Below are 12,680 nucleotides of genomic sequence, written 5' to 3'. Positions count from 1 at the left end.
CTTACAGCACCATTTTCCTCTGTCATTCTGTCAACACAGTCTTAATGCGGAAAAAAAAAAAAAGTGGTATTTCCAGCAAACCAGAAACTCCAGTAACCAGAGTCTCCTGTGTCATCTGGCCATTCTGACCACAAACAGGCTTTTTTGGAGAACATGACCTGTGACGCAGCAAGGAGAAATGCTCAGCTGGTGAGCAAATGTCTGCTGAGTTGCTGCTTCTCAGTATGGACAAGATGGGAGCCTTTTGGAAATTCACGTGGAGAAAATTTCATGCCCATCAAAAGCAGCCTCAGTCATGGCTTTGCAGTGTTGAAGGAGGAAAGTTTTAAGCCTGGGGAAGGTCTCTTGGCTGCTCTCTTCCCCCAGAGGAAAGGCAGGGGAAGCCCAGGCCTGCTGTGTGCATTTGTGTGCTTATGCACCACATGCTTCCACTAGCTTGCATCGAGCTAGAAATGTTTCCCTGCCCTTCACTTTGCCCACAGTCGCTCCTGCTGGCTCTCTCCTCTTCACCAGCCCTGGCACTTGCTGTTTTTCCTTTTAGGTTGCTTCAGATATGGCTCTACTTTTTAGCTTTTTCTCTTCCTGCTCCCCCCGGCCCTTTCCTTGCTGGGTGGAAACAGCTGAGGCTGTAAGTCTCCTTTCTGTGTGCAGAAAAGAAATTAAATTTGAGAGTTTGTGATTGAACTCTTATCAATTATGCTGGAGTTTTAAAGATATTTGTGTTACATGAGCATGATAACAATCTTGTGGTGAGCTATTGAAAACAGTGGGGAGGAAGTATTGTTTTATGGCTGTTAGGTCAAAGTCTTGTAGTGCTGAGGCAATAACGATGCAAGTTTAAAGCCACGAAGAAAACCTAATCTGGCTGCCACACGCTTGGCTGAACTGTCCATAGTGCAGCATTTCACTGACACTTCGACAGTCAGGAAGAAGCTCTTTGTAACTATTTGAAGTGAAAAGAAAAATGCTTTGGCTTTTTGTTAAAAATCTCTCCAGCAGATATGGAAATTACATAAAATAAGTGTTTTATCTTTTTTTTTTAATTGTTCTAAAATCCTGGGGTACCTATATACCCAAAAGCCACTATGTATCTCTGCCTTCCCAAGCACTGGTGAGTGTCACACCCGGACCCCCTTGCCCATGTGTCCTGGTGGCCAGGCTGCCTCCTGCCAGCATGCAGTTGTTGGAGGATTGTGCTCATTAATCAAGGCCTTGAACCTGGAGAGGTGCTGGACATCTTCAACTCCTCTCGAGTCAATGCACTCAGTTTCTTGAAAAATTAAACCTTCTGGAAGTTGGAGCATACAAAATGTTTGTACTTTTTTGTACTTTTACTTCATGAAACTCTTCAGAAAAGGGCACGGAGCATACTATAAATGAAGTATTCAGAGGGGAAAACAAAAATTTCCTGACTTATTCTTGGCACTACATATTTAATCATGACATTTGTTCTAAGAAAATGTACAAACTCTTAACATTGCCAATTTGTTTTACCCACAAACCAACAGCAGACTGATGTGCACACAAAGGTTATTTATTTTGAGCATAGCCAGGGAATGTGAGTGTTCCAAATGCTTCCTTATATCTCCCCATGGAATCTCTTTAATATGTTGCATAGTATTTTTCTGTATTAGAGGATTGTAAGATGGACACGGTAGGTCTCTGCGTTACTTAAATATACTGGTTATATTTTCTCTTTTCTTCTTTGAAGGAAATGCGAGCAGAGAATGAGTAGTTTGTGAACAGTGTTAAAAAGTGTAACTTCAAAGGCACTTCTAACTATTTGTTCTAAAACTATCAGCCAACAGATGATGTTCCAAGCAAAATAACTAATTATGTGGGAGGTTAGGCAAGCATTGATTTAGTTTTTGGTTGCTTGGGCTGGTAGATAATTCTTTAATAGCAAGAAAAAGAATATATGACTTAAATCTCAGGACTTGAATTCAGGTAGACCCTCTTCTGAGAACAAGTTTATACATAACCTGTAATAATTCTCTTGGAAAATGTGAAATCCACTTGGATATTTTCTTTGGACTGTGGCTGACTTTAAGACACTCCCCATTAGAGACTTGAGAGCAAGGTTAAGGAAGGATGAGGGAGTACCCCAATGAAAGTATTTCAGTTCTTGCAAACTTATGTTAATTTAGAATAGCTTTGCTTTTACAGAGTGTAAGGGTATTTATCTGGACTATGAGGCACAGTTTGACAGTGATCATATTACTCGGAAAAGCCAGTGGAACTTAGTGGGCCAGACATCATTACTTTATATCATTAGCACATGACAGGGTAAGACTCCAAACACATAACTTGGGTTTTAGTGTGTGGAGATAAAATTCCTTTCCATAAAGTACAGCACCAAACCATTTCTCATTTTGGCAAGAATTAGAAAAAGGGGAGTTCTCTGCGTTTACTTGTATACTGTTTCATCAGTTCTGGTGTACCTTGTGATAATGTTTCTGCTTAGCCTGTTGTGTGCATTTGCTTGTGGTAAGTGATTGGGCCAGTTCTGAATTGCTCTGGCTAAGCTGTGCTCTTGCCACTAGCTTGTACAACAGGAGAAAATTCCCTAAAATAGCATTGACTTTTGGCTTCAGATTTCTAAGGATTCTAAAGACCAAAATGTTGCTAGAGATGTACTTGCTGTGGCTTAAATTCTGATTAGGAAAAGCATCTGACCATTTGTTTTTTCTTAATCCATTAGCTAGCATTTATCACTGAATAAAAATTAAGGTAATTCTCAGACTTCAGGTGAAGCAGGTTGATTTTGAAATAGACTTGTGTGTAGGAGTTTTGTAACAGTCTTCATGAAGTACTTGTCATGACAGTGCAAGTAGGTTTATTTGTAGCACATCTTAAATACCCTTGCTAACCTTTTGTACCTTGTTGTCCAACAGTCATATGCTGTGTTTTATTCGCATTGGATATGCAATTTACGGGCTTAATTTTTCATAGAACCTGCTTTAACATGACCTATGTTTGTATTTTCTAGGCATAACATGCTTGGAAGTACCTGCTAGTGTTGGTTACCTGTACCCTATGAGAGTTCCAGCTTAATCGTTTTCAACACTTCTTCCAGAACATGGGGGAAAACGATGATGAAAAATACAGTCAAGCTGGACAGATATTTGAAAACTTTGTGCAAGCATCAACATGCAAAGGTACCATTCAGGCTTTCAATATTCTCACTCGCCAACTTGAATTAGATCCTTTGGACAATAGAAACTTTTACACCAAACTGAAGTCAAGAGTAACCACATGGAAGGCCAAAGCTTTGTGGAACAAGCTTGATAAAAGAGCAAGTCACAAAGAGTACAAACGTGGAAAATCTTGTATGAACACTAAGGTAAGTGGAAAAGGTCATTTCTAGATTTCATAATTTAGAACCTTTTAAACTCGGTTATCTACAAAAGCAAAGTTTCCCCTTAATATACTTGTTGAAACTGTGACCAATACCAAACAATTTTGTCAGGCTTTCAGATATTTTTAGTCTGGAAACGTACAGCATGTCAGAGTAGTCCTAAAAGCACCCTGTTTTACAGTCTACCTCAGTCACAGCAGACAAGTTTTCTGTGCCTCTTTAGACATCAGCGTCGATCAGCCATGAGATGTAAGCTCGTAAGTCAATAGCGTACATTCATTTCAGGCTCACAAGAACTACTTGCGTCATTTAAACAGAGTTTTGCAAGGTGTCAGTCACGACATAGTCAGCAGGCTCCCCCATTTGCTGCTTGGTGCATGCTGTAAGACACCAGAGCTGATCAAATGTGTTTCAACAGCACTAAACTGTTCTTTGGAAGCTGCTTCATGGAGTTTTGGGAGATCTGTCTTTGTCACCTAGCATTGGTTCTAGTTGCTAAATAACAGGAAAAGAAAATCCTGCGTTATTTAAGGATTTAAACGCTTGCATGTAAATGCTTTTTAGCAAACACAGTGTGGATGATTGGTACTTGGTAGTTACTGAAAGAGGTGGTCTGCTTGGTGGTGAAAAGGACAGGAAATGATCTTCTCTTCAGCAGAGCGTGAAAATACTGTATTTTGATAGGGGACTACTGAAAGTTGGTATAACTCTTGTTAAAACGGAACAAAATGCTTTAGCTCATGCCATCTTACTCCATCTATTCTGTGACTGATCATTCTTAATAGCTTTGTCTGAGAGCAGTTCACTTATTTACTATGAAATGATAGCTAAAAGTTGCTCCAAGAAGGTCTGGTTTTAAGAAGTTACTTGACTGTATTGCAGTAGAAGAGAAAGGAAGGGCACCCTGGGGGGTACCTAGACACCAACCAGACTTTTTAGTTTGAACTATCACTAAAGTATTATTTTATGGAATCAGTAGACAGTGATGAAGATTTCTCTTGTTTGAGTCATTGAATTGAGACTACCCAAAAGCATCAGGGAGAAGCATACCATGTTATTTTCTGTACATATAGAGGCCTCTGTTTTTATATATTTCATTTTTAATAATCTATTATTAACTTTTTATAATGTAATATCTGTACAGCATGTTTCTTTAGAAAACAAAGTATGCCATTACATCTGTTTGCACTGCTTTCCTGACTGCCTCTGTTTTTTTCCTTTTCTTTTTCCCATCACTTCCCTTTTTGATCTGTGCTTCCTCCCTCCCTTTCTGATCTTTTGAAAAGGCTTTAACATGTCATTGAGCATCTGTGTGATAAAAACAGACAGGAAAGGGGAGGAATGAGAATGTGTATGATGTTTAACAAATCATAGGAGATAATCCACATACACCTCACCTGCATATACAGTCCCAAGTCCAAATTTCCATGGTTAGCTTGAGGAAGTATTTGCAACACAAAGCAGTTTTAAGATCCATGTGAAGTATAAAATGAAACCCTGCTCAATCAAGTGTGACATCACAAAGCCAGGGCCTGATTCTGCAAAGTCCTTCAGCCAAGTGATTAATTTCTATATATAGTGAGAAGACTCATGGAAGTCATGGTGCATAAAATATAGCCTGTATAAAGCTTTACAAGGTTGTCAGGTAAGAGGCTAATCAACACGTCCAGCAGTGTTGAAAGTATGGTATTTCTGCTCTTTGAGAGTAAAGATTTATTTTTAGTGGCATGGTGTAAATATTTGCAGAAATTAATGGACGTATCTATGCTGTACGTATGATCAAATTGCAGATGAATATAGAATGTCTGTGTATGAACAGTACGCATATAGATGTTCTGTGAAATACCTAGATGTTCGTTGTGAATGTGGTCTGTGCCTGGACCTGCACTTCAATGTGTCATCACTGATTTAATGAGAGAAACACGAATCTTCAGATTGCTGCAAATGAAAGCAGTAACCACAGTCTGTGGGCTCTGTGGGGATATCTAGCAAACATTCCTCGCACGTGAATCACAGTCTACTGTGAAAGCCTATGTATGCAACATGAATGAGAGGAGACACGTTGCAAGAAGGCAGCAGACTCCCTGAACATTGCTGTGATGTCCACTGACAGCTCCACTTGCAGATAAGGAATTCTCAGAAATGCTGGTAGACCCAACCGAAAAAGCAGTGCAAAGACATTAGGCTACAGTATGCACAGAACGATTTTCCTTTGGTGCAGCTGGGGATTTTCAGTTTGTTTTTTTTCTTGCATTTTATGCCAGCTACCATTTTTAGTAGAGGAGCAGGCAAACAAGAATTTAGCAGATAAAATCCTGGCAGCTGGGCCCAGTGCTCACCTCACCAGTGGAGTTGCTGGGATCTGGTTGAAGTGATCAGCTGGAGTAAAAATCTTTATTGTTAAAGCAGCATCACAAAATAAGCTCTTTGCAATTGCAGTTCTGTAAACAGCCAAGCTAATAGTCATCATTTAAAAATTAAAAAATTACTTGAAGGCTTTATATGAGGTTGGGCCACGAGTGCTGTAGCTGATTGTGCAGCTCACAGTTCTTCTCAGCTATGGTTTTGCAGTCTGACTTCTTACAATCTTCTCCATCTTTGAAGGAGACATCAGAATACAATCAGAATGTAAACTACTCCTTGTGGTGTGTGTCTGCTGTCTTTTGTTTGTTTTAAATCAGAAAACAAGAACCTGCTGCCTTACCCAGTAGCTCGTCACTTTTTGCACAGTATTCAAGAGCAAAATGCTGTACTTCCTGATTTTTTTGCTTGTAAACTCTTCAGCTACACTTAGGTTACTCTTATTAGAGTAACAATATACACAAGTTTCCTACATACAGAATGTTCCACTTCAACTAAATAACAAGAAGCCGTTGTCTTAACTGCTCTTGAAGAACACTGCCAAATACAGTTTTCAGAGTTTCTACAATGATATGATTTTAAGCTGGATGAGTAAAAACAGTTGAACAATTTTCAAGAAGTTCAAACCCACTGCTATTTCAGAGTTGACTTATTGTGGACTTTAATTTTTCCTTTCTTTCTTTGTAGAAGAAACCAAAACAAAAACAAAACAATGCAGAAAAGCATGCTGAAAATTGTGGCAAAAAGGAACTTTTTTTTTGAGGCTGTAGGAATCCTGTTTGGTAAACATTTAACATACATAGATCTACTTCGTTCCATGACAAACATGTAGAATGGGAATTGATACTGTTCTGAATTGCTGTTTCTGGACTTGGCATTTGCACAGTTCACCAATATTACTGGAAAAGAGAAATCTGCGCTAGGTAGCCAAAACTAGAAATCCTTCTGTACTTTTTCAGATCTATCTGGAAAAAGAGCATAAATTTATTCTGGTAAAGTTTCTCCATCATTTTCATCTTTTACTAGTAAATTCAGAGGAATGCATTCAGAATCTGTAATTATTATTTCTTTCTTTGTGAAGTAGAACATAGCTAGACAATTGGAAAAAAATGTTGTTCACTGTTCTAGAAGTTCAAATGTCTCTAAATTTTTTAACGTATACAACGTGATATGGTAAGAAGTGATACGGTAAGAAGCAAGAGTTCATCCAGCTAGTTGCAGAGTGTATTCACTAGCCTTTTCAAGTCATATAACATTTAACATGGGCTCTAAACATTGATTTTGAACCTCTCTGTATGGAGGAGGTTCTTTACTTCAAACACTTGGTATACTGGCAGTTTACCTGTGTAAATGATACAGACATGAACATGTGCATATAAAGCAGGCCCTCAGCTGATGTTTTAGATATGTATGCATATGTATCAGAGGGCAGGACCTGGCTTATGCTGTGCACCTGAAATTCTGGCTCTCCCATGACTGCAGGTTTGTGCTTGAGAAGAGCTGAGATCACTGCATGTGAAAACATCCCAGACTTGCACTGAAGGGAGGTGTTGATTCTCTAAAGCATGTGGATGTGGTGTTGTCTTTTATTTTCCTCTGCTCCAAGTACATATGCTGTTTTTTTGTTTTGTTTTTTCAAAACAGATGCTTGCACTTGAGGAGAACTAAGGCTTGTTTAAGGAGCTATTGTTTAATTATCAGTTGGCTCGATAGGTTCTAGCATTTGTCTCTGGGTGAACCCAGTTTTGGGTGGTGGTGAATGTGGATGGGGTAGCAGCAGGCTCCTGTGTGCAGCTTTGGGCCCCTGAGTGCTGCAGACCCCACGTTGGGCACTATCTGGGCAGAGCATGGTACAATTTGAGCTGCTGGTTTTAAGGCCTAAGTAGGCAACGTTAGCATAAAGCAAGTAAATAAAACTGAGCTAGGAACTTCTAAGTGTTGTGTATATAAATATGTATGTGTGTGCATTTAAAAGTATACGTGTGGATACGTGTTTAGATAGCACGCATATTCCTGCAAAGCAGATGGAACAATCTTGAACTCAGTCCCTGCTGGCTTCAGTAGTTTCCCTTGTTCCTGGATGTGGTCTTTCAAATCTTGTTTTATAATAGATTGTGTTCCTGTCCAAAAACTGTTGTTGGGAAACTTACTGCAAGAGAATGACTCAAAAATTACTTATGACTACAGTTCCAGGGCTTGCATAAAACCACAGTGGCTCTTCTCAGGTAGTGCCATGTGCTGTCAGTCCTTCCCAGCCTCAGTGGTGTTGGCAGCTCTGCTGTGCAGCAGGAAGGTTCTGTGGGCTCCTCTGGTGGGGTGCTGGTTTAGTGAGGAGGTGTAAGAGAGGAGAGCCTGTGGCTGGAGGGGAGTTGGGGGCCAGGGTGTGAGTCAGCTGAGAAGGAGCTCGGGGCAGAAATGGGGATGGAGGTTTCATGCCTGACTCAGTGCTAGCTCAGAGCCTTGTCTCCCTGTACTAACCATGGTGGTGCACCCGCAAATGATAAAATGGGATTGTCTTTATCTGCCAAACCTCTTCTGTTCCTTTTCATATTGTTCTCATTTCCAAAGACTGTCAGATGAATGCTTTGGGAGTTAATAAAACCTACTTCATCTGGTGTTTTCCTTCCCACAGAGTTGGGAAAGCAAAAAGTAAGCCCGAGCTGTGCTGGGTGCTGCTGTGTTACATAGCTGTAGGCTAAGCAGCAGGATGAGGAGTGGATACCAGATTCTCTCCTTGTTATTAAATAGAAGTTGGCTTTCTGTCAGTCCTCAGTTTACAAACATCCTAATTGGTAGTCTTGCTCCTGGTAGTGAATGAACCAGGTTGGCTGCTGGATGTCTTCCTCTCCCCTCTCTCCACCTTATTCTGAAGTGCTAAACAAATACTTGTCTCTTCATTAATCAAATCATCCAGCATGTGTAAAACTGCTGGTAGTGTGGCTTCCTACATTTTTTTCTGAAGCACGGGCATTTGTTAATCCTTCAGAAATAACTCGCAATTTCAGCCAGGTTTCTCCTGTGCTGTACATAGTGGTACAAAATTCAATGAGGTTGTGTGTTCAAACATTGTGATTGTGGCCCTTGCAACAAATATTTTTTTTTCTAAAAAGTGTAGTTGAACTGTAAGATGAAAGAAGGGAGTGCCAGCTGTGCTCCAACTCAAAAATATCCTTATTATAATGAAAACTTCAACCTGTTTATTCTTTAAAGAACAAAGATCCAGATGGTACATCCCTTTTGCTGTACATACTGGTCTCTTCAGAATAATAATTTAAAATGGGGAGATTTCCAAACCTGATAATCAGGGTTCATAATGAACACACCAAACTTAGATAAGATTTATTAGGTAGCATCGCTAACTCCTTTATCATAATAAAAATGCATTCCTCTGAAGGTCATAGAACTTGAAACTAGAAGTTGAGTACCATATTTATAGGAAGTTTAGTGAATGAAAGTTTGTGATTTATCACAAAACCACATTCAGCTGCAACCTCCTCGCCTTTATGCCTTATGTCTCCTGGCAGTTATTTTGATTTTTCTGTATTAAACCTTACCAGGATATAAATGTATAGTGCTTAGAGAGTAGAATCCAGGACTATTGAGCAGTTGGGGATATTAAGTGCCACATATTCTGCTGCCTTGAAGTGGCACTCAGGTGTTTGGTATACTAAGATAAGCTGCTTATTTTGGTAATTGTGCTTCTTTGCTTTTTGGTTTTTAGGACAGGGCACCTAAAGTTTAGCACTGGATCTCCAATGTAAATTTATTTTTAGAAATTTTAACAAGCAACTTTTACAGATATTTCAAAGTAGTGGAAGATACAGGAGTAATGTGAATAAGAGGTAAGGAAGATTGGTTTGAGGTGGGGGTTAAAATCAGAAAACCACCTTTGGCTGTGCAGCGAAACCACAGTTGTTAAACACTGTCTACACATTCTTTGTTTCTCTGAGGATTTTTAGAGAGGGGATGGGGAAGCTCGGGTGATGACAGGACACAGCAGACAGCATTCTTTGAAAACAAACCAAAATATTTGACTCCTTGAGCAGTGTTTTAAACTGTGAGATTGGGCCAAATTGCGTCAGCAAAGGCAAACGTTTGGCATGTGATTTGGTAATGAAATCACTTTATTTTTATTATCCTACAGACACTTCCACAAACACACGGTTTTTCAGATTAATCAGTCATGAAAAACAGTGAACTCTGGCCAAAGTAACATAGTCAGACCGCCTAAATAAGATTTTTTGCTTGCAGGATAACAGTAGCTTTACATCTGTTCCTTAACAGCAGCATGCTATTCCTCTGTCACTTGCTAATGGTTTTGCAAGGAATCGGCAGAAGGGAACTGTCCCGCCCTGACCTGATTTCCTAGATATTTTGTAAAGATTCCCACTGGGAGTGGCACCCAGTTACTTTCACACAAAACACGGCTGTTGTCACCGGCAAGTGGCTTAATTAAGTTTGAATGAAACAAAAGGTTATGGCAGGATGGCAGGGCGTGTTCCCGCAGCTGGGGCTTTGTAGTGCTTTTGGATCTGCATGTGTGAAACAGCTGCATCGTGTGTGCCCACCAGGCAGAGCTGTGTGTCGGGTGAGGGGTGCTCCCACGCAGCCCCCCAAGCCCTTCCACGCTGGGTCAGGCCCCAGAAACTCCTGGCTCCGGAGAGGGCCCCGCGTGCCAGATTTGGTTGTTACGGGTTTGTTGTTAGCAACGCTTCCAGCTCTGCTCTGGCAATGTTTGTGTACCGATAAGTGAGGAAATGCATAACTTTTTCTACCAGGAAGTGATTAAGCACTTGGCTGCTAAAAACCCAGATCTCAGACAATAAAGCAATTTCATGTCTCCTGCAGTTCAGGTCCTTTCTGAGTTTCCCATGTCTGTTCGGAGAACCAGTTTTACACCGGTGCTAGCAAGAGTTTGCTGCCAGGCTGGGGAAATGCATTAAGGGTCATTTCAATGATTCCTGTTTTGGACCAGTATTAGTCTTATTTAATGAAAATTTCGGTGCTGGATTGAGGGGGTGCCAATGTGGCCAAGCTGGAATGAGCTGTAGGTGCTTTGAAAGGCAGGATCAGAATTTTAAGAGTTTGAAAAGTTGAAATTATCTGTGATCAGGTGGATACAATTTCTAAAAGCCACTGTAGAACTCTGACACTACTAGGAAAGGAATGGAACAGCCAGCTAAAGGTGGGTGTATGGGGCAGAAAAGGACCTGCCGCTTACAGTACCACACTGAGGCTGGTCTGTCGGGTAGTGCCAACACACCGAGAGCTGACCTTGGGTGCCAGTGGCATGTTGAGAGCTAGGCTGGTTTCCTTCCCCTCTAGGTGGTGCAGGTCTCTCCCCAGCTAAAATATTTTGCCCAATTTGGAGTACATGTTGTAGGCAAGCGGCAGATAAATTAGAGCAGGAAGTTTGAGCTTAGAGGGCGTGGCCTGGGGAGAAGCTTAGCTACCTTCACTTACCTGTGTTAAAGAAGACCCGAAGCATGCTGCTACAGTTACTTAGGGTACAACCGAAGTGTTACGTGACTCACCTTCTCTAATAGTCCAGCTAATGCTTCTAGATCAGTTTGGATTGGCTTTGCAAAACTTGCGTTTTGCCCTGGATGTTTGCTGCTCCTATTTCAGTACTGGAGAACAGTTTGTGTTTCCCAAGGTCATGCCTGTTTCTGCCAAAGAAACTGACCAAGAGATACTGCCTGGCTCATCTTGCATCACTCTCTGGATTTGTTCATTTGACTAAGATCCAAATTTAGAAGGAAACGTGGTTATGCCACACTTAGAATTAGTGTCATGCTGCTGACTGCCACTGCCTCTCTGAATGGGTTACAAGAGCAGCTCTAAAAGGACCTGTGCAACAGCAAATGCTCCCCTCCATGGGCAGTGCCCACTGTCCTTCCTGCCTGTGCTCCCTGCCACCCCTGCTGGATTTACAGTGCAGATAAAAAAACGCCCCGTGGGAGACTGAGCTGAGATTAGAAAACATGCCAGGGGATGGCAGTGAACTTCCTGCCCAGGGCTCCACACCCAAACCATTCATAACAAGTTATGCTGATCAGCGAGTGCTGGGTAGAAGGCAAAGGCGTTTCTCGCAGGTCATTTTTGGTTTGTTTATCTGTTTGCAGTGGGATGGGAAGTAGCTGCGCATGGCAGGAAGCCTTTCCCAACAAGTGCGGGCTGCTGTGATGGTAGGGTCGTGGTGGCTGGCGCAGGCAGGCCGTGGCTGGGCAGCACCAGGAGCAGCGGAACAAGCGAAGCCGGTGCTGCTCAGGCAGGTGCTGCTGTCTGCACGTCACCCAGACTCGAGTGTGAAAACAGTTATTAATAAGTAGCTGTGTAAACAAACACCAGTCTGCTCTGCGTGTTGTTCCCCCCTTCTGTTGTACTGGCTGCTGGTGTAAAACAGACTTTTAGACCTCATGAGGTGCCATTTGCTGCCAAGTGTCGTGTCTTCAACTCTGCCCCTCGCTTCAAGGCCTATACCTGTTCATATTTTTTCACCTTTTAAATATTTTATATTGCAAGGCTCCTTCCTTCAGTAATAAGCCCTGTTATGGGCCTTTGGTTTTAGCTAAAGACATTCTGGAAATAAAAACTAGGGGTGGCAAAACCTAATTTTTGTGGTGTATATCCTGCCACCAGGGTGGTTCGTAGCTTCTGCGTGAGTGCTGTCAATGTTCTGTGCTATTGGAAACTCTCCTAAAAGTTGTTACGGTAAGGATGCATTTTCTAATTCCGCAAACTGTTCCAGTCCATCTGCCTTGTCGACACCGTCAGGTAATACAGTGCTAAGCATTGCTGGTGGTTGATCAGTTCCTAGTGTTTGCAAATTGTAAATAAAAACATAAAAAAGCATTGTTTACCTATGATAAATTGGCATGTGCAAGTGACCAGTTAAAGCAGTATTTAGCTTTACTAATTAAGTGGCTGTGAGTGCTAGCACTGGAAAATGAAGGTCTTT

General features: G+C 41.3%; 1 protein-coding gene across 17 annotated transcripts in view; it reads left to right on the top strand.

Annotated features, from left to right (window-relative positions):
- Positions 1-12,680, top strand: part of MICAL2 (microtubule associated monooxygenase, calponin and LIM domain containing 2) — a 162,583-nt gene that overhangs the window by 57,377 nt on the left and 92,526 nt on the right. For all 17 annotated transcript variants that reach the window (XM_083839911.1, XM_083839915.1, XM_083839914.1 and 14 more), the window contains one exon: positions 2,990-3,343. In XM_083839911.1, the coding sequence (XP_083696037.1) occupies positions 3,080-3,343 (264 nt within the window). In that variant the 5' untranslated portion in view covers positions 2,990-3,079. Of the gene's footprint in view, positions 1-2,989; positions 3,344-12,680 lie in introns of those variants that run through there.

The sequence above is a fragment of the Anser anser genome, assembly GCF_964211835.1.
Source record: "Anser anser genome assembly, chromosome: 5".
Classification (NCBI taxonomy): Eukaryota; Metazoa; Chordata; class Aves; order Anseriformes; family Anatidae; genus Anser; species Anser anser.
The sequence above is the reverse complement of the archived record's forward strand: the minus strand, read 5'-3'. Positions and strand labels throughout refer to the sequence as shown.